General features: G+C 39.9%; 1 protein-coding gene and 1 long non-coding RNA gene across 4 annotated transcripts in view; one reads left to right on the top strand and one right to left on the bottom strand.

The window, feature by feature from the left end:
• The first annotated feature begins 1,342 nt into the window (after positions 1 to 1,342).
• On the top strand, positions 1,343 to 17,022 carry LOC118767497. Its single transcript, XR_005003420.1, has 3 exons — positions 1,343 to 1,420; positions 6,590 to 6,591; positions 17,013 to 17,022. It is a non-coding gene; the product is annotated as an uncharacterized LOC118767497 (long non-coding RNA).
• The window catches only part of LOC115223244 (mechanosensory protein 2), a 111,317-nt gene continuing 93,301 nt past the window's right edge, over positions 4,702 to 22,717 (bottom strand). For all 3 annotated transcript variants that reach the window (XM_036512161.1, XM_029793740.2, XM_029793741.2), the window contains 6 exons: positions 12,874 to 12,946; positions 10,774 to 10,856; positions 9,420 to 9,623; positions 8,726 to 8,781; positions 7,376 to 7,454; positions 4,702 to 5,545 (listed from right to left, as the gene is read on the bottom strand). In XM_036512161.1, coding sequence (XP_036368054.1) covers positions 5,348 to 5,545; positions 7,376 to 7,454; positions 8,726 to 8,781; positions 9,420 to 9,623; positions 10,774 to 10,856; positions 12,874 to 12,946 — 693 coding nt within the window. In that variant the 3' untranslated portion in view covers positions 4,702 to 5,347. The remainder of the gene's footprint in view (positions 5,546 to 7,375; positions 7,455 to 8,725; positions 8,782 to 9,419; positions 9,624 to 10,773; positions 10,857 to 12,873; positions 12,947 to 22,717) is intronic.

The raw sequence follows: 22,717 nt of genomic DNA, 5'->3' as shown, positions 1-22,717 counted from the left end.
AATCATCTACCTGGGTTTGTCAGCCAGGTAGTCTAAATGACAAACAAACTTGCTACAACATCCATTGTGTTGGTATGTTGTAAGTAAAACCTGAACTGATGTTCTGCACTCAGTAGTCAGGATCATAAGTGCAATGGACAAAATACTGATATTTTCTCCAGTCATTTACACTTTGAGGTCAAATCCTACCAAAGTCAGTTCTCCCCTTTATCTTTCAGGGTTAAAATAAAGTATCAGTCAAGTACAGAGGTCGAAAATATTTAGTTCAGCTCCCCACAAAATTGCTGTCCTTGTTTCTAAATTAGAAAATTAATTACAACCCACAATAGAAAGAAAATAATATTTTAAAAAATTAAAAAAAAAAAAAAGGAAAGGAAAAAAGATGCTCTTATGACTTTTTCTAAAGGTCTCTGGTTATAGGGACCAGAAAAATATAGAGGCATCACCCTATCGACCAATGCATGTAAGAAATTGATTACATTCCTGGTGGAGAAAAAAAAAAGACCAATGATATTCAAGAATGAGTCATAACTGCTTCCTGAGTCACAAAAGGTCTCATATTAACACAACTTACAAAAAAAAAAAAAAAAAAAGTAGGTGACACCTTTTTCCTTTGTAAATATTTGTAAATCTGTGTCATATGTACACAAGAAAAAGAGGTTTATTTTACTGGTTTCACAATTTTGTGATTTTCAAAACTTACTGTGTGTACGTGTCTATATATATATATATACATATAGACACACATGTTATTTTTTAAAGATTTATTTCTAGAAAAAAAAGAGGTTAATTTGATGCATTTAAATACTTATCCGATATTTAGTAGACATGCCTTGCTCATAACACATTAACATGTTTGAAGTAGCAGATTGTGTCCACACAGGTAAAAACAATATAATGAAAGGTGTCTATTTACTTTTGAGAGTATATATATATATATCATCATCATTTAACGTCCGCTTTCCATGCTAGCATGGGTTGGACGGTTTGACTGCCGGCTGGCGAACCAGATGGCTGCACCAGGTTCGTCTTGATCTGGAAGATATATATATATATATATATACATAGCAAGTTAGCATTGGCTCCTAATAATATACCACCCACACATCTACATACATATATAAATATATATACCCATATGAAAGCGTGTAGCCCAGTGGTTAGGGTGCTGCATTCCCCAATTGCTAGATCATGTATACAATTCCCAGACCTGGCAGCACATTGTGTTCTTCAGCAAAACACTTCATTTCTCACTGCTCCAGCTGACTCAGCTGTAAATGGGTAAACACTGTAATGGAATACCCCCAATTAGGGGGGGAATGTTTGCTTGCCTGCTTAGGCATGGAGTGGCATCATTTAAAAGCTAAAACAATGCAAAGTACATTGTGACCAGCAAAGTATAACAACATTTGACAGTCTGGTGGATACTGTGATATATTATATATATATATATATATATATATAGTTAATCCAAACACGAAAGCACAAAAAAACACAACAACGCGAGGACATGGAACAAATATAGTATTATTGGACGCGTTTCGAGCGGGGCTCTTCGTCGGAAACATAGGAGAAGGAAAGATCCAGAGAAGGGAAAACATATATACTTTATTTAAAAGCAGCAGAAATTTTAACAAAACTGTCTGACGAACGGAACGTGAAACTCCGAGCAACAGGTTTTGTTGAATTTCTGTTGCCTTTAAATAAAACATATTACTCTACCCCTGGTATTTGAGTACTCTTTTTTCCACCTTGTTTCACATTTGTGTTTACTCCGGTATATATATATACCAATCTGTATGTTTTTGTCTTATCCCCATTATCTCTTAGCTTATACCTTAATCTCGCATCTCTCTTTCCAGATGAGGAAAGCCATGCATTTAACACTTCAGCAAGACACCCGCTCCTGTCTCTCTGCCATATTTTCATATCCCCCAATACCGTTCTGCATTCAGTTGAGGGAGTTTTGTCTAGCAAGTACTATGTGACCTCATCAGTGCTGATGAAGCCCCCCCACACACACCGACTGCCCAATTACACTCTGTGAAGTGATTGACATTAAGAAGGGCACCCGGCTGTAAAATTATGCCAAAAGCAGACACTGGAGCTCAGCTTCATCATCTGGCTTGTTAATTACTGTTGAACCATCTAACCCATGCCAGCATGAAAAGGGGACATTAAATGATGATGATGACGATAATGATAATGATGTGTGTGAATGTGTGTATTGTTTCCATATGTGATCATTCACTGGTTGTAAACAATGGTTTTGCTAATGATGGCATTTGCTTGCAGTCCACTGTGAAAGCCCAGGTTCTTTGACCTGTTGCACAATCTTTGTAAACAAAAGGCTCACTGCACAACGGGGCATTTGTTTTCAGTTCACTGTGACTGATGCTGTTCCAGGTGGCAGAGGGCAGCAGAAAGGGTTTCTGGTTTATAGAAAAACTCAGCCCCAAAGAATTCTACTCTGATCCATGCAAACATGGAATAGCATTGTAACAATGATGATGAATAATGACACACACAAGATCCAAGGTGAAGGTGCATGGCTTAATGGTTAGGGTATTTGGCTCCCGACTTTAAGTTCATGAGTTCAATTCTCGACCACACATTGGGTCCTTGAGCAAGACTTTTTTTCATCTTGCTCCAGTCCACTCAGCTGGTAAAAATGAGTTGTACCCATAATTCAAAGGGGCCAGCCTTGTCACATTCTGTGTCATGCTGAATCTCCCTGAGAACAACACTGAGGGTATGCATGTCTGTGGAGTACTCAGCCACTTAGATATTAATTTCACAAGCACGGTGTTCTGTTGATTGGATCAACTGGAATCTTGGTCATATTAACTGGCGGAGTACCAGGATGCATATACACAGATTATGTGTGTATACATATCATTGATGCAGACATGGTTGTGTGGTAAGAAGTTTGCTTGCCAGCCACATGGTCTCAGGTTCAGTCCCACTGTGTGGCACCTTGGGCATGTGTCTCCTATTATAGCTCCAGGTTGACTAATGTCAAGCCATCAAAAAGTGGTGAGCTGGCAGAAACATTAGCACGTCGGGCGAAATGTGTAGCCGTATTTCATCTGCCGTTACGTTCCGAGTTCAAATTCTGCCGTGGTCGACTTTGCCTTTCATCCTTTCGGGGTCGATAAATTAAGTACCAGTTACGCACTGGGGTCGATGTAATCGACTTAATCCGTTTGTCTGTCTTTGTTTGTCCCCTCTGTGTTTAGCCCCTTGTGGGTAATAAAGAAATATAATGTCAAGCCATCCAACCCATACCAGCTTGGAAAACAGACAGTAAACATTGATTATGATGATGATGGTGGGTGTGTTTTAATGCCTCCTTGCCATGATGTTATGTGGTAGTTGTAAAGCATGTGGTGTCTGTTTCCAATCTTCCACAAAAACATGTCTGGTTGTGGGGGTGGGGGAAATATCACCTTACTCATTAACAGGTGAGGGTTGGTGACAGGAAAGGCACCCTCAACAAACATGCAAACATGGAAAAGCGGATGTGACGTCAAATGATGACGAAGATGAGATCTAACGAAACAAATATCTAATTACACACACATACAAATTATATATCAATCAAAATTTCTTGTATTTTTTATGATATTTTTTTTATTGATATTTATATATTTTTTATTTCATATGAAATTTATTTATAAAAAAATTGTTTTTCTTTGCTTAATAAAATCAGTTTTGTGAAATCTAGAATAGGTCTTCCATTATTATTTTGCTCTATATTTCATTATTATCATCACCATTATTATCATGATTATTATAATTGTTATAATCATAAATATTGCTAGCGGTATGAATAATCATCATTATTTTTTTTTACATTACTGTTAATCATATTTTCTTTATTATCATTATTATTGTTGTTGTTGTTATTATTATTATTGTTGTATTATTAGTAGTAATAGTAATAATAGTTTCGTGGCCTTGTGCCCGAAATGATTATCATCGTTAATTATGCTTATGAGTTATCATTACTTTCCTTTTGCTTTCTGTTTTTGCAAGTGTTACCAAATAATTAATACATATAAATATTAATAGAGTGTCTATATATATATATATCATATATAATTATATATATATATATTAATATAACATAATACATACATATGTATAATACTATATAAACATATATAATACATACATATATATATATTATACATACATATACATGCATATATACTTTATATATTATATATATATATATATAATGTATATGTCTATATATAAAGCAAATGTTTAAAAACAATATTTTGTTAATAAAGTTATTTCAATTAGGTAATTGATTTTATATTTGTAATTAAATTAGAAACTTAAAAAGAAAAGAAAAAAGGAAACAATAATCAACCATTCTTGCCTAATCTCCCTCCCTCCCTCCCTCAGTTCCTCCACCACTCAAATTTCCGGAGAATCTTAACAGATAGAAACAGAGTGGCTGCAACGGTGGTGGTGGTGGTGGCAGTTGTCGTCATTGTGGTAGTGATAGTGGTGGCGGTGATGGTGGAAGCAGAGAAGAAATGAAAACTGCAATTAAAGCAATTAAACAACAAATGCAAAAAAAAAAAAAAAAAGACAAAAAATTGTTTCAGAAGTTTGGTTATTCTTTTTTTGAAGTTTTTTTTTTTTTTAAATTTTGAAAATTATTTTCATTTTTTTTTGTAGGTTTAATTTTTTTTCTTATTTTTTTTTATCTTCCCTCCCACCATCATTATATAAATTTATTTCTGAAAAAAATCCCACCCCCAACCCTTCTGTCTGTCTGTCTGTCTATCTTTCGCTAACAGCATTCACACTTTCATTTCTACACTCTCGCTTTCTTTCTTATTCTTTCATACTTTCACCCATTCCACCTCACACCTTCACTCATTCACCTTGCTCTCTTCCTTTCACACACTGACATGCCCTTTCTTTCTCTCTCTCTCACTGACTTCCCATTTATCTCTTGTCCTCTCAATCCTTCCTTGCTCCACCCTCCACACTCCCACTTGTTCATTCAAAATGCCCCCTCCTCCTCCTCTACTCCTCACTGCTGCATCAACATCACTACATCACATCACACCACATGACAATTCTTAAGCTCTCCCACCCTGCTGTCATCAAATGCAGCAGGTTGTTGCCAACCATCGCAAAACAAATTTGGAAAAAAAAAAAAAAAAAAAAAAAGAAAAGAAAGTTTCCTTTCTCTCCACCCCCACCCCCACTTCGCTCTTCATGCATCCTACATAACCCCCGTCCTTTCTCTGTTTCTGCAGTGGTGGGTATAGTGATCACCATCACTGCTCACTGCTCTGTTTGTCTACCGTAAGCAGACCGGTTAGTGGGACTGAGGCTGCATGAAGTTCCTCATAACCTCAATGGGTAGCGGGAATATGATGGTGGAGTTTTTCTCGGCAGAGATTGTGTTGAGGGTTTGGAGGTAACGGAGTTGCAGAGAGGCAGGTGACTCGCACATGATGTCAGCAGCTTCCTTCAAGGCACGAGAGGCCCTCTGTTCACCTTCAGCAGCAATCACCTGAGGAAGATGGAGAGAAGAACATTAACAGTGAATAGAACATGAAATAGAGAGAGAGAGAGAGAGAGGGAGAGGGAGAGGGAGAGAGAGAGAGAGAGAGAGAGAGAGAAAGAGAGTAATAGACTGATCCAGGATAATACATACACACTAGCTTCCGTGTCGGTGGCACGTAAAAAGCACCATCCGAATCGTGGCAGAAGCCAGTGCCGCCTCGACTGGCTTCCGTGCCGGTGGCATGTAAAATGCACCAATCCGACCGTGGCCGATGCCAGCCTCGCCTGGCACCAGTGCAGGTGGCACGTAAAAAGCACCCACTACACTCACGGAGTGGTTGGTGTTAGGAAGGGCATCCAGCTGTAGAAACATTGCCAGATAAGACCGGAGCCTGATGCAGCCTTCTGGCTTCCCAGATCCCCGGTCGAACTGTCCAACCCATGCTAGCATGGAGAACGGACGTTAAACGATGATGATGATGACAGCTATGTATATATATATATATTCTTTTATTCTTTCACTTGTTTCAGACTAAAAAGTAGAGCACCACCTTTTAGTCGAGCAAATTGACCCCAGGACTTATTCTTTGTAAGCCTAATACTTATTCTATTGGTCACTTTTTGCTGAACTGCTAAGTTATGGAGACGTAAACATACCAGTATCGGATGTCAAGCGATGTTAGGGTGACAAACACAGACATACACACAAGTTAACAATGGCAAAATGGTATATTAATTATTTATTTTTATATCTACAAAAACCATAAAATATAGACATTAATCCCTCTCTCTCTTTCGGAGAGGCACAAGTACCTATACGCACATATACACACATGGCAGTAACTTCCACCTACCGAATTCAATCACAAAGCTCCGGTCGGCTCGGGGCTATAGTGGAAGACACCTACCCAAAGTGCCACACAATTATTAAAAGTAATGGTAAGACAACAAAAGTATGAAGGCGACCTCGATATTGTGTCAATAGAGGAATTTATTTGTAATTTAATATGTGACAATCATTCGCTTACCATAATAAAACTCTGAGTTTCAGATGTCGGGGCAGAAACCTGCACAGGCATTGCCTTGATGACTGAAGATATTGCAACCGAATAATTGTCACATCAGTGTCCTTTATCAAACTGCTATGTTACAGGGGTGTAAACACACCAACATCGGTTGTCATGTGATGGTGGTGGTGGTGGGGGGATAAACACTGGCACACAAATATATACATACACACACACATATATGTATATATGAAGGGCCTCTTTCAGTTTCCATCTACCAAATCCACTCACAAGGCTTTGGTTGGCCCATGGCAATAGTAGAAGACACTTACCCAAGGTGCCATGCAGTGGGACTGAACCCGGAAGCCATGTGGGTGGGAAGCAAGCTTCAAACCACACAGCCACGCCTATACCTAAATATCAGTACACTGGGTGATATATATCTTAAATAAATATCCTATCATAACACATCATCATCGTTTAACATCCATTTTCCATGCTGGCATGGGTTGGACAGTTTGACTGGAGACTGACAAGCCAGGAGGCCGCACCAGGCTCCAATTTGATCTGACAACGTTTCTACAGATGGATGCCCTTCCTAACGCCAACCACTCCGAGAGTGTAGTGGGTGCTTTTTACGCGCCACTGGCACAGGAGCAAGTCAGGTGGCACTGGCATCGGCATGTTCTGATGGTGCTTTTTATGTGCTAACTCAATTCCAATCCATCCTCGTTGTTGTTTAACATCCGTCTTCTATGTCACACACACACACACACACACACACACACACACACACACAGAGTTGAGTAAGTAATGATGATGACACTTACCTTCGCTCTTGCCTCACGAGTGGCCTCAGCTTCAGCTGCCATAGCTCTTTGTAGCTGTACAGGTAAGCGGACGTCTTTACTGTAGGACAAACAACAATTTAGAGTTTGTTATTCCAACAAACAACATAAATAACAACAACATAATATAACATACGCAGGTATAAAGCTATATATTTGAGGGGAAGAGTGTGAACACAACATACAGATGTGTACATGTATCAAGTTTACACGTAAATAGAACACACTAATGTGTAAAGCTGCTAGTGTGTAAACTTGATACAAGGTAGTCTAAAAAAGTTTCTGGACTAACTCTGTAGCATGCCAACAGATGGCAGCACATGGTTGCATGTGCAGTGAGAGCTAGCTGTGACCTTCATGAGGCAGTGTGGATGCCTGTGGACGTCCATCTCTTCCCTGAGATGCAAATGCAGGTCAAAGGTTACCATTTCAAGTTTTTGAATCACTCGAGGTCCTCAACTCACTTATAGAAAACGACTTTCAGGTTGGATGCCAAAAGTGGCAGGAACGCTGGGTACAGGGTATTGCTCGCACAAGGGGACTATTTCAAAGTAGATGATGTTAGAACTATTCTTTATTAAACATAACCATTCCGAGAAACTTCATACTTTACATACTCATATGTAAACAGAGTAAACAACACAACGTGTAAATAACAATGTGCAAATGTGCAAACACAAACCAATATTCTTTTCTACTCTAGGCACAAGGCCTGAACTTCTTGGGAAGCGGAGCCAGTCGATTAGATCAACCCCAGTACACAACTGGTACTTAATTTATAGATCCCCAAAAAGGATGAAAGGCAAAGGTCGACCTCAGCGGAATTTGAACTCAGAACGTAAAGACAGATGAAATACCGCTAAGCATTTTGCTCGGCATGCTAACATTTCTTTACTGCCCACAAGGGGCTATTTTTCTTATTTCTTTACCGCCCACCAGGGGCTACACACAGAGGGGACAAACAAGGACAGACAAACAGATTAAGTCGATTATATCGACCCCTGTGCGTAACTGGTACTCTATTAAATCGACCCCGAAAGGATGAAAGGCAAAGTCGACCTCGGCGGAATTTGAACTCAGAACATAACAGCAGAAGAAATACCGCTAAGCATTTCGCCCGGCATGCTAACATTTCTGCCAACTCGCCATATTAAACACAAACCAGTATTGCATAAAAAAACCCCAGCTCTGTATAAACAATGTGTAAACACAAACAAAAACTGTATAAACACAAACAAACACTGTATAAACAATGTGTAAACACAAACACTGTATAAACAATGTGTAAACAATGTGTAAACACAAACAAAAAAGTTCGCAATGTCTACTTACACCTCAACCCTTTCAACTCGTACTCCCCATGGATCTGTGGCTTCATCAAGGGAACTCTGAGTAACGATAACAGAACAAAGATAATTAGCATCATTTAGAGGTGTATGTATATGTGTATGTGTGAGTGTAGAGGATACATATATACATGTAAACATCTAAAGTAGAAATTTAATGTAAAGTCAGATGTATGCAGGTTTTCTAGGAAGGACAGACAGACAGGTGTACAAAAATAGAGATGCAGTGTGTGTGAGAGAGAGAGACCTTATACAAAAAAAGTGAGAGAGAGGGACTTTACACACAAAGAGAGAGAGACCTTAGTACAACCAGAGAGAGAGAGAGAGGTGGTGAAAGAAAAGACTGATTAATAGAAATAGGGAGAGAGAGAGAGAAAGGAAGGAAGAGACAGATTAATAGAAATAGGCATGGAGAGAAAGAGAGAGAGACAAAGTGGGATAAAAAGAGACAGAGAGACAAAAACAAACAGAGAGAGACATTGACAAAAAGAGAGACAATGAGAAGCAAATAGATAGACATAAAGAGAGAGAGTGAGGAAGGAAGAGACAGACAAATAGATAGATAGATAGGGAGAGAGAGAGAGAGAGAGAGAGAGAGAGAGAGAGAGAGAGAGAGAGAGAGAGAGAGGAGAGAGAGGAGAGAGAGAGAGAGAGAAATTAGGAAGGTTCGTTGAAATGACCTGCATCAAATGACTGATCGTTTCTCTGTCGGACAAAATCTCACTGAGGTTCTTTGTTCCAAGAGTATTTCTCAAAGTGGTCTGTGCCAGGAGCCGAGTTGACCGATTCGCATCCTCTACATTGGCAATGGACATCGTGGCATTCTGGACTCTGAAGTACACAACTGCATCCACTGCTACAGTCACTGAGTCTTTGGTGAGTACCTGAAAGAAAAAGGGAAGAAATAAATAAAAACAAAGAGATTAGGGGCTGTTAGGGTTTACAGGGCTCTTGTTTAGATGTTAATTGGTGATGATGATGATGAGAAATATAAAAACCCTTGGCTGATATAAATGGGTTTCATGTGGAAGGCACAACGCTCACAATAAATAGGTACTCTGAAGATGTACAGTACTCCTAGCTGCAACTAGGTACCATATGGGAGGTACAGAGGTGTAACTAGGTACCAGAGAGAGTCAGTATGGTACTCCTTGCAACTAGGTATCACAAAGAACAGTACTTCTGGTTGTAACTAGGTACCAGAGAAATAAGTATAGTAACTAAGTACCAAAGCTACAATACTCCTAGTTATAACTAGGTACCTCAGAGAAGTACAGTACTATACAACACTAGGTGCCATAGAGAAGTACAGAAGTCATAAGTGTAATTAGGTACTGTGTATGGTGGTACAGTACTTATAGATGCAAACAGGTACAACAGATAGATATAGTAAGCTTAGCTGTAAAGAAGTACCATAGAAGGAGTACATCTAACTGGAAACTCTGTACTATGTAGGAGGTTACAGTCCTCCAAAATGTACCATGGACTGGGAGCATAGATATTCCTAAATAAATACATCTCTGTCAAGACCTTTATGTGTCCAAATTGATCCAGTCAACAGAACAGCCTGCTCGTGAAATTAATATGCAAGTGGCTGAGCGCTCCACAGACACATGTACCCATAACATAGTCTCAGGGAGGTTCAGCGTGACATAGAATGTGACAAGGCCAGCACCCTTTGAATTACTGGTACGACTCAGTTTTGCGAGCTGAGTGGACTGGAGCAACATGAAATAGAATGTCTTGCTCAAGAACTCAATGCACAGCTGGGAACTCCTAATCTTATGATTGTGAACAAAATGCCCAAACCCCTGAGCCACAGGCTTTCACTGATGTCTCTGATTAAAGAACTGCCCAATTAGGTCTGACCTTAAGCTAAATAACCCCTTCTCTCTTTGCAGAGTACAATTTTAGTCAGATTTCCAAGCAAACTGTTATTTACAAATTAGGTTCCAGTAGAAATATCTATGGCGCAGGCATTGATTTAAAGATGAGAAAGGGTAATGAGGATCAAAGGAAGCCAGAGTTACATACCTCCTGGGGCGGCACATCAAAAGAGACAGTCCTCATATCAACTTTGCTATAGGAATCAATACATGGTATGATGCAAAACAACCCTGTAACAAACAAAAACATATATATATATGTGCGTGTGTGTATATATGTATGTCTGTTTATGTATATGTGGTGTGTGTGTGGTGTGTGTGTGTATATAATATATATATATATATATATAGATGCACGTGTTTATATATGTATGTATATATATATATATATATATATATATATATATATTTTATTATATTATATATATATATATAATAGATGCACGGTTTATATATGTATTGTATATAATATATAATATATATATATATATATTATTTATTTTATATATATATATATATACTAGCAGTATCGCCCGGCGTTGCTCATCGGTTTGTAAGGGAAATAACTATAAAGCATTTTTAGAGAGTTATAGCCAAAAAACAGCAAAAAAATGGAAAAAATTATGGTAAATTTTTTTTTGGTAGTTAAAAAAGGTGGAGTTGCGTCCCCTACACAGTTTGTGGTTTGTGTTCCTGATTCTCGACCCCATGTCGAATTTATCGATTTTTTTCAGAACTGGGGGAACTTTTCAAAATTTTCGCTGCGTTAGTTTTGAATTATGACATTGGGCTATGTGTGTGTCAAGTTTCATCAGAATCGGTTGAAAGGCATGGTCAGGGTGAGGGTACAAGCAAACAGACACACAGAAACATGCACAGACAAACTGCCGTTTATATAGAGAGAGATACACACACACACCTATGTGTGTGTGTGTGTGTGCGCACACATAAGTAAGCACAAAAATGTGAAACAAGGTGGGTAAATTAGTACTCAAATACCAAAGGTAGAGTAATATACTGTTTATTAAAATTGAAATAAATCTTCACAGGAATGTAAACATACCAACACTGGCTGTCAAGCAGTGGTGGAGGGCAAACATAGACACAAAGACATGCAATCCACTCATAAGGATTTGATTGGCCCGAAGCTATAGTAAAGATACTTGTCCAAGGTGCTACACCAGATGGTTGGGAAGCACAGGGTTCCAGGTTGTCAGGAACATTATAGCTTTTATCTTTTACTAGTTTCAGTCATTGGAGTGTGGCCATGCTGGAGCACCACCTTGAAGAAATTTTGGAAGAATGAATCAACCCCACTACTTAGTTTGTCCTTTTTTGTTAAGCCTGGTACTTATTCTCTCAGTCTCTTTTGCTGAACCGCTAAGTTACAGGGATATAAACACTGACACACACACATACATTGCGCTTCTTTTAGTTTCCATCTACCAAATCCACTTACAAGTATTTGGTCAGTCTGAGGCTATAGTAAAAGACACTACCCAAGGTGTATTTCCTTACTACCCACAAGGGGCTAAACACAGAGAGGACAAACAAGGACAGACAAACAGATTAAGCCGATTATATCGACCCCAGTGTGTAACTGGTACTTATTTAATTGACCCCGAAAGGATGAAAGGCAAAGTCAACCTTGGCGTAATTTGAACTCAGAACGTAGCGGCAGACAAAATACTGCTAAGCATTTTGCCCGGCGTGCTAACTATTCAGCCAGCTCACCAAGGTGTCATGCAGTGGGACTGAACCTAGAACCACGTGGTTAGGAAGCAAGCCTCTTACCACACAGCCAAGCCAGTGCCTAATAAGGAATATCATAAAATATATGGTTCCTTATACAATATTGTGACTCCAAAACCTATGGAACACCATATGGAACCAGTGTTCCATATAAAGAAACACTGGTCCCTCTATATTCTTTTTACTGTTTTTGTTGTGTTTGTTATAGTCCGACCAATCAAAAGAGAATAGGTTTTATAATTATCCAAAATATCAAACACAAACAAAATTAGTCTACAATAAAGTTGCATGGTTTAATCTTAAATTCCAAATCTAGTGGTCAGCTGACAGAAGCAAAGAAGTAGACGGAGAAATACAAAGGTTACAGGTGACGAGGTGGACAGACAAACACAAAGACAGATGTGGCGAAATGGACAGTGACAGACGGAGAGATTGAAGCAATTCAGTGAGTGTAAGGAAGCAGGAAAATTGGACAAAGAGATGTGAAAGTACATACCTGGTCCCTTTGCTCCTCCAGACAATAGTCTTCCAAGTCGAAAGATTACAGCCCTCTCGTATTCCTGGACAACCTGAAAGTAAAGGAATCTTAGATGTCAGTGGTGGTGGTCATGGTCATGAGAACAGAGGTGGTTATGGTGGTGGTAGTAGTAAATAAAGAAACCATCTTCAAATGCTTAATTTATAAGGTCATCATGACGTTTACACATTCACCTGCTTCTAGACACACACACATCTGTGTGTGGTGAGGTGTGTGTATGTGTGTGTGTGCATGTGTGTGTGTGTGTGTGTGCGTGTGTGTGATCATACATTTGTCGAATATGCAAAACTTCAAAGTACCCTAGCATTCATTTTTGCCAGATGGAGCATGAGCATTGAGTGATCAGTTCTTGCTTAAGGACTTCCCTATACATATAAGAGGTGGGGTGCTGAAAAGGTCCTGGCTTTAAGGGTGTAGCGAAAGGCCTGGTTGGAGGTCCAACCTTCCAAGTTCTTTTATAGGTCCCAGAAAAACTGAAGGACTACTGCAGTAAGTGTGTGAATCCAAGAGGGGAATGAATATGTTGAATAAAATCATAATTAACTGATTCTCCTGAATTTTGTTTTACGCAAAGCGAGGAACTTTCCAGTAGCCTTTTTGTGTGAATGTATATGCATGTATGTGTGTGTGTGTGTGTGTGTATACATAACATCATCGTTTAACACCTGTTTTCCATGCTGGTATGGGTTGGACGGTTTGACCGGGGACTGGCAAGCCAGGAGGCTGCACCAGGCTCCAATCTGATCTGGCAACGTTTCTACAGCTGGATGCTCTTCCTAACGCTAACCACTCTGAGAGTGTAGTGGGTGCTTTTTAAGTGCCACTGGTACAGAAGCCAGTCAGGTGGCACTGGCATTGGCCACATTCGGATGGTGCTTTTTATGCACCACAGCACAGGAGCCAGTTGAGGCAGGGGGCGGCAACGACCATGTTCAGATGGTGCTTTTTACATGTCACTGGCATGGGGAGCCAGTCAGGCAGCACTGGCAAGATTCAGTTGAATTAGGTACTTAAATTGAGGCACCTTGCTAGTTCAGTATAGTCTGCACACTTCAACAATATTATTTGAATGTTGAATATCAAGAATCCATGTAGAAGTGTTTGTACCTAATATTCCGTAATGAATTGACACATGTACATCTTTGTTACTTATTTATAATTAATACATACATACATACATACATACATACATACACACATACACACACACACACACACACACACACATATATATACATACATACATATATACACACATATATATATATATATATACACACACACCACACACACACACACACACATATATTCACACACACACATACATACATACACACACACAAGTAGAGAGAAGGAGATAGCAAGAAAGATCTTGTCATAGTAAATAAATATAGTAATACTTTGTTACTAATAGTTTCATACCAGAGTTGATAAGCAATGCAATCTTCAGATAATAAAAAAACCAGCAATCTTCCACTAATTCAAACAAACGAAAGACCTTGTAACACTTCATAGTTAAGACACCAGAAATCATGTATACACTTCTATATATTTGTAAAGATAATCTTTTGTGAAAGGTGAGTCATATATCATCCAAAGTCTGTGTTGTTTAGTTACTTAGACATGAAACTATTAGTAACAATGCATTAATCTATCCTCTGATTGTATCAAAATATATATTTCACACCATATGTTGGGTACTCTACATTCATAAAAATTCGTTTTTATGTAAATACACACAAACGCAATATATATATATTTCCAAATTGAGGGAGTTGAACAGGTAAAATGCACACTACATGTTTTTAAATACACACACACATACATATAATATATGTCTCCAAATTGCGGGAGCTGAACAGGTAACATTCACACTACATATGTTTCTTAAACACACACAATATTATATACTAGCAGCATAGCCCGGGTATGTAAGAGCCCCTAGTAGGCAACGACTAATCCCAATCTAGTCCTTTCCCTCTAGGGAACGAAGGCGCATGTGTAGGTTGCAATGTCTTCTCTTCACTCAAATACTTCTGTGTATACGATGTTCCTAGCTGTCCCTTTGGGCGAAAACATGAAAACATCATTGCGCCTCCCAACGCGTGAACAGCCCACGTACAGTCCAGAAAATGTGTTGCATATAAAAAGCTTAGATTCTCGACCCCATGTCGAATTTATCGATTTTTTCAGAACTGGGGGAACTTTTCAAAATTTTCGCTGCGTTAGTTTTGAATTATGACATTGGGCTATGTGTGTGTCAAGTTTCATCAGAATCGGTTGAAAGCCGTGGTCAGGGTGAGGGTACAACCTGACAGACAAACTGCCGTTTATATAGAGAGAGAGATATAACCCGTGCTAGCACAGAAAGCGGATGTTAAATGATGATGATATATATATATAATATATATATATATCCAGATGAGGAAGCTGAACAGGTAAAATGCACGCTACATGTTTCTTAGCTAGCTGAACTTCATGATGTAATAGTTATGCAATGAGCAATGCTAAACATAGGTAATCATCAGGCTAAAGATTACCTTTAATGAAATGAAGGTTACATTGTCACTCAGAATCTCCGCATGCAAAAAAGTTCATGTGCATTGGTGTTTTTATGCATGTTTGTGTTTCCCTGTCTACATCACTGCAAAACTAACGTCACAGTCATATACATGTGAGGGGGGGGTGTCATTCACTTCCAATCTTCCATGAAAACATGTCTGGTCAGGGGAGGGGGGAATGTTACCTTGCTTGGGAAACAGGTGAAAGTTGACGACAAGAAAGGAATCGAGACAAAATATTTGCCTCAATGGATGGAAGCACTCCGTCGGTTACGACGATGAGGGTTCCGGCTGATCCGAATCAACGGAACAGCCTGCTCATGAAATTAACGTGTAAGTGGCTGAGCACTCCACAGACACGTGCACCCTTAACGTAGTTCTCGGGGATATTCAGCATGACACAGAGAGTGACAAGGCCGGCCCCTTGAAATACAGGTACAACAAAAACAGGAAGTAAGAGTGAGAGAAAGTTGTGGTGAAAGAGTACAGCAGGGATCACCACCATCCCCTGCCGGAGCCTCGTGAAGCTTTTTAGGTGTTTTCGCTCAATAAACACTCACAACGCCCGGTCTGGGAATCGAAGCCGCGATCCTATGACTGCGAGTCCGCTGCCCTAACCACTGGGCCATTGTGTGACACATGAGGAAAAATGGAAAAGTGGACAGTACAACAGTGATGATGGTGATGATGATGGCTGATAATGATGACGGTATATAATGCTGAGAGTTCACTCAATCCCTACTCCAAGTTCCCTATTTCAATCACGTTCTTTCAAGGGACTTCTTGCAGTTACTTTGAAGAACGAGCTAGAAAGGGGAACTGAATAAAATGGGACAGAATGAAAGCTCTGCTTTAACTAAATGAATATACTCTACTAAATGTATTATATTCTCGTTTACTTGTTTCAGTCATTAGACTGTGGCCATGCTGGGGCACTGCATTCAAGAATTTTTAGTCAAATGTATTGACCCCAGTACTGGCACTTATTCCATCGGTCCCTTTCACCGAACTGCTAAGTTACAGGGACATAAACACACTAGTTGCCAAGCCTGGTGGTGGAGGACAAATACAGACACACACAGATATACATAATTATATATATGTATGGTATACACTTTGGTAAAGCATGTTCTCCCTCATTAATCAAATATACATACACACACACACACAAGCACGCATGCACATGATGGGCTTCTTTCAGTTTCCCTCTACCAAATCCATTGCAAGGCTTTGGTCGACTCAAGGCTATAGTAGAAGACACTTGTCCAAGGTGCTACACAGTGGGACTGAACCTGGAACCATGTGGTTGGGAAGCAAGCTTCTTACCACACAGCCAAACTTGCACCTATGCCACACCTGTGTACTTTTTACATATTTGTAAATCCAAATGGACAAACACAGGTATAAACACACACATACACTGATTCTGTGGCCAGTTCCAATCACTGAACTGCAGCTCTGCTAAGCTCGACTTTGAAGGGTTTTAGTCAATCACATGACCTCGTTGCATCAAATATCACACTGGCATTATTTTAGCAATCAATACATATTAGAAATGGATAGAAATAGCTAAGGTACAGTTTTTGACTCATGAAACACATAACGCAACACTAGTAAACAAGCCCATGTACAGAAAGCACACACAATCACCATCCTCCTCATTCTCTTCCTCATCCTTTCCTTCCTCTCCACTGTCACTCCTCCCCCTCCTCATCATCAGCATCTCCATCCTTCCGTCCTCATCACCACCACCACACCTCTCCTCTTCATCATCACCAACCACCTTCCTCCACTTCATCATCACTGCCACATCTCCTCCTCCTCCTCATCACTTCCACACCCCTCCTCTTCATCATCACCAACCACCTTCCTCCACTTCATCATCACTGCCACATCTCCTCCTCCTCCTCATCACTTCCACACCCCTCCTCTTCATCATCACCAACCACCTTCCTCCACTTCATCATCACTGCCACATCTCCTCCTCCTCCTCATCACTTCCACACCCCTCCTCTTCATCATCACCAACCACCTTCCTCCACTTCATCATCACTGCCACATCTCCTCCTCCTCCTCATCACTTCCACACCCCTCCTCTTCATCATCACCACTGCACCTCCTCCTCCTCTTGACCACCACCACCACCACTACTGTTTCAACATCCTTGAGGTAGGTGAGAGTACACGGTAGCAGAGTTTTCTACGACCAGATGCCCTTCATATGGCTGATCCCCTTCCTACACACACCACACACACACACAAGCACGCATGCACATGATGGGCTTCTTTCAGTTTCCCTCTACCAAATCCATTGCAAGGCTTTGGTCGACTCAAGGCTATAGTAGAAGACACTTGTCCAAGGTGCTACACAGTGGGACTGAACCTGGAACCATGTGGTTGGGAAGCAAGCTTCTTACCACACAGCCAAACTTGCACCTATGCCACACCTGTGTACTTTTTACATATTTGTAAATCCAAATGGACAAACACAGGTATAAACACACACATACACTGATTCTGTGGCCAGTTCCAATCACTGAACTGCAGCTCTGCTAAGCTCGACTTTGAAGGGTTTTAGTCAATCACATGACCTCGTTGCATCAAATATCACACTGGCATTATTTTAGCAATCAATACATATTAGAAATGGATAGAAATAGCTAAGGTACAGTTTTTGACTCATGAAACACATAACGCAACACTAGTAAACAAGCCCATGTACAGAAAGCACACACAATCACCATCCTCCTCATTCTCTTCCTCATCCTTTCCTTCCTCTCCACTGTCACTCCTCCCCCTCCTCATCATCAGCATCTCCATCCTTCCGTCCTCATCACCACCACCACACCTCTCCTCTTCATCATCACCAACCACCTTCCTCCACTTCATCATCACTGCCACATCTCCTCCTCCTCCTCATCACTTCCACACCCCTCCTCTTCATCATCACCACTGCACCTCCTCCTCCTCTTGACCACCACCACCACCACTACTGTTTCAACATCCTTGAGGTAGGTGAGAGTACACGGTAGCAGAGTTTTCTACGACCAGATGCCCTTCATATGGCTGATCCCCTTCCTACACACACACACACACCACTTACTTCCAAGTGCAAGCAACAATCCCCATGGAATATCAAACAACAAACAGACCAGAGGGATTTTATGCAGACACACGGTCACCGTTTCAAACCTCATTCATACGCCAGGAGCAGCTTCATGCTTGGTCATACTAATGCACCGTTTCGCCTAACAAAGACTGAGCAACATGTCAGGACATGTCAAGAAGCCCAGAGATGTGGTGGCTGTAGCGGTGGTGGTGGTGGTGGTGGTGATGGACTTCTTAGCGCAAACAATAGAGTCAGAAAGCCATTCTTTACAAACCAGTGGATGCGAGGGAAAGACGAAGTCACTCACTCAGACAGGCCTATGCATACAGATACACTCACACATGTATGTAGGTGTATATATGTGTGCATGTGTGTATATATATATATATATATATATATATATATATATATCATATACATACACACACACACACAACATGCACACATGTATAAACACAAATATAAACACGTACACATATATAAACACACATACACACACACACACAGACATACATGTGCACATAAATATTTATGCAAATGTTTATATATATATATATATATATATATATATATATATATATACTTCACTTAGGCATTGTAATAACCAGGTGTAGAACTCAATACATCTCTTGAAGGTGTCCTATGCTCTACACGGAGTTAAAGGACTAACAAGTACTTAACACAATGCTTCTCAAATTGTGTACTACATGCATATCTAGTTGTGCTACAGATTGCTGAAGCCCCCTCATAAACATTTTCTTAATTATATTTATACATAATTAGCATGATTACCATTCAGCATTGAAATTATTCTGTCAAATGTAATGCTTATTTATTCACATTATTTTGAATCACTCATGAATTATCTAGTAGCTTTCAGATGTGACCATTTATGTTTAGAAAGACAATATAGGGTAGGTGTGAGAGGCTGGATCTGGCCAGTTTGAACATACAACAAGAAGAATATTTGAGCCAGATATGGCTGGTTTCAATGCTAAAGAGTTAATAATTAAACATTTAAGAAATAGGTGCAGGAGTGGCTGTGTGGTAAGTAGCTTGCTAACCAACCACATGGTTCCGGGTTCAGTCCCACTGCATACCACCTTGGGCAAGTGTCTTCTACTATAGCCTTGGGCCGACCAAAGCCTTGTGAGTGGATTTGGTAGATGGAAACTGAAAGAAGCCCGTCCTATATATGTATATATGTGTGTGTATGTTCGTGTGTCTGTGTTTGTCCCCCTAGCATTGCTTGACAACCGATGCTGGTGTGTTTATGTCCCTGTCACTTAGCAGTTCGACAAAAGAGACCAATAGAATAAGTACTAGGCTTACAAAGAATAAGTCCCAGGGTCGATTTGCTCAACTAAAGGTGGTGCTCCAGCATGGCTGCAGTCAAATGACTGAAACAAGTAAAAGAGTAAAGTAAAGTAAATATTTTCTAAATGTTTAGCTTTGATTCCAACCTGCCTCAAACCACACCTGGTTCTATGATAAAAACTTCCTGTTTTAAAATGACCTAAATTAAAACCTTCCACCATAATTTCATACTGATTCATGCTCTACACATGATATTTGATAACAAGAAAGTTATTTTACTAAATTCTTACAAATTTTCAAAATTAAGTAAAACAAACTCAGTGCATTAGAAGCAGAACTAGTTAGGACAAGGTATGAAGTTAATACAGGCCGATCAACCAAGCATTAAAGCAATCATGGACTACATAAACCAACCAGATGTCACAGAGCTTCATGTGGCTGTTGAGGGCAGAAGGCCAAGATGTTACCTGTGCGATGACACTATTCACCTCAAAGCCTTCTGCCCACAGCAAAGGAAATTGACATTACGGCCACCACCACACCAATAAAAAGTTTAAAACATTCTTTTTTTTTTTTTCTAAGTGCAATACCGAAGAAGTGATTTTTTAAAACTTTGCATGCAAAATGCACCCGTAACTTTATTTTTATTTACTTATTTTCCAGTGCACCACAAAGCCATAGAAAAATTAAGAACCACAGACTTAACATCTGCCAACAGCATGTTTGAAGAAGCAAGGGAAAACAGAGACTGAGTTAAGAAGAAGAAAAAATATATTAAAGAAAAAAACAAACAAAAATAAATATAAAAACACCGTGCTGCACCCTCCAAAACTTCTCTACCTCCTCCTCATTCTCCCATGGTTCTCAAGGAGGTTAAGTAATACTGGGGTGGGTGGGATGGATTTTGTACTAGAGAGAAAGATAACTTTATAATAAAATGTGTGAAAAATGTCATCCGATATCTCTCATGTATCTTTCTCTTCCCCAAGTAAGCAGGCTGCAAATTCAAAAATCTTCGTAAAATATCGGTTGCTGACATAATGGCATCTTTTCAAGAATATATTAAATCTCTCTCGGGCAGAACCAAGTAGTAACATTCCACAGATCAGAGACAGAGAGAGAGACAAGTAGATAGAGACACACACACACTGAGAGCTTGAAATTCCTCATCGACACATACACGGATGACACACAAAATTTAAGAAGATGCGAAGAAGGCAAACATGCATTTCTCACCTAATTATAATACATAGTCAGACAACGAGGAGACCACAACAGGTGTAGCTGTGTGGTAAGAAGTTTGCTTCCCAACCACAAGGTCCTGGGTTCAGTCCCTCTGTGTGACACCTTGGACAAGTGTCTTCTACTTCAGCCTCAGGCCGACCAAAGCCTTGTGAGTGGATTAGGTAGACAGAAACTGAATGAAGCCTGTTGTGTGTGTGTGTGTGTGTGGTGTGTGTGTGTGTGTGTGTGTGTGTGTATGTATTACACACACACACACACATACATACATACATACAGGGTGCGATGGATAAATTATTGCGATTTTATATTTTTAATTTCGCACATGCGCATTGTTTGTTTTTGATTTTGTCAACTACACAGTATAGTAGGGTCAGTTGGGCACCATCTGTGAGAAAGCACCATGACGCAATTCACTCTACCAGAGATTTGGAAACAACATGCTGTACTGCTTGGTTTTCATGCCAGAAGCACTAATACTGACATTTCAGGGTATTTGGGTGTCAATCTGATGACAGTGCAGAGGATTTGGAAAGAGTTGGACGAGTCTAATGGTGATTATGAAGGTATGGCAGCTTGGAAAACTCATTCTGATCGTTCTGATAAGAAAAGAACTCCTGAATGTGTTAGTGAGATCCAGGCCATGATTGACAATGATTCCTCCAAATCAATCAGGTCCATCACCAGGGATATGGGAGTGTCTGAGTTTCTTATCAGGTAGGTAGTATGTGAAGACATTTGTTATTCCACATACAAGATGAGAAAGGGCCAATTTTTATCTCAAGCTATCAAGAGGAAAGACACCATACGAATCTTTTGGATAAACTCAATCATCCCCTCCAACCGAACATGCTTTGGTTTTTCTCAAACAAAAAAAATTTCTGCCAGGATCCGATGGTGAACACACAGAACAACCATCGACTTGCCGTGTCCCCAAAACATGTACCGAGAATGATAAAAATCAAACATCCAGTCAACATCATGGTGTTTGGAGTGATCACTAGTGATGGCGATGTTATGCCTCCATTCATCTTCCCACACAGCCTCACACTCAATATGCAGACCTACATCAAGTGCCTGGAAGAGGTAGTTAAGAGGTTGGCTGATGGGACATCTTATGTCTGGCAACAGGGCTCTGCATCATGCCACACAAGCAGGAGAACCCAGTTATGGCTATCAGACAAATTCTGCAACCACATCACCCCTAACATCTGGCTGCCTAACTCCTCAGACTGCAATCCCTTTGGTTATTATGTGTGGGGCACAGTTGAGTGAGAGAGCAACAAAATTCCTTGTAACACCAAAGATGAACTGAAGGCAAGGATTATGGCAGTATTGACCAACTTTAACAAGGAGATAGTCTGGAAGAGTTGCAGGAGATTGCAAAGTCATCTGGAGGCCACGGTTAAAGCCAATGGTGATTTGATTGAATAAATTTACTCTTTAGTATTTCAAGAAATTTTTATGAAATACTAATTGATTACATTGACCCCAGTGCTCAACTGGCACTTATTTTATCGACCCTGAGAGAATGAAAGGCAAAGTTGACCTCAGCGGAATTTGAACTCGGGCAA

The sequence above is a fragment of the Octopus sinensis genome, linkage group LG22, assembly GCF_006345805.1.
Source record: "Octopus sinensis linkage group LG22, ASM634580v1, whole genome shotgun sequence".
NCBI lineage: Eukaryota > Metazoa > Mollusca > Cephalopoda > Octopoda > Octopodidae > Octopus > Octopus sinensis.
The sequence above is the reverse complement of the archived record's forward strand: the minus strand, read 5'-3'. Positions and strand labels throughout refer to the sequence as shown.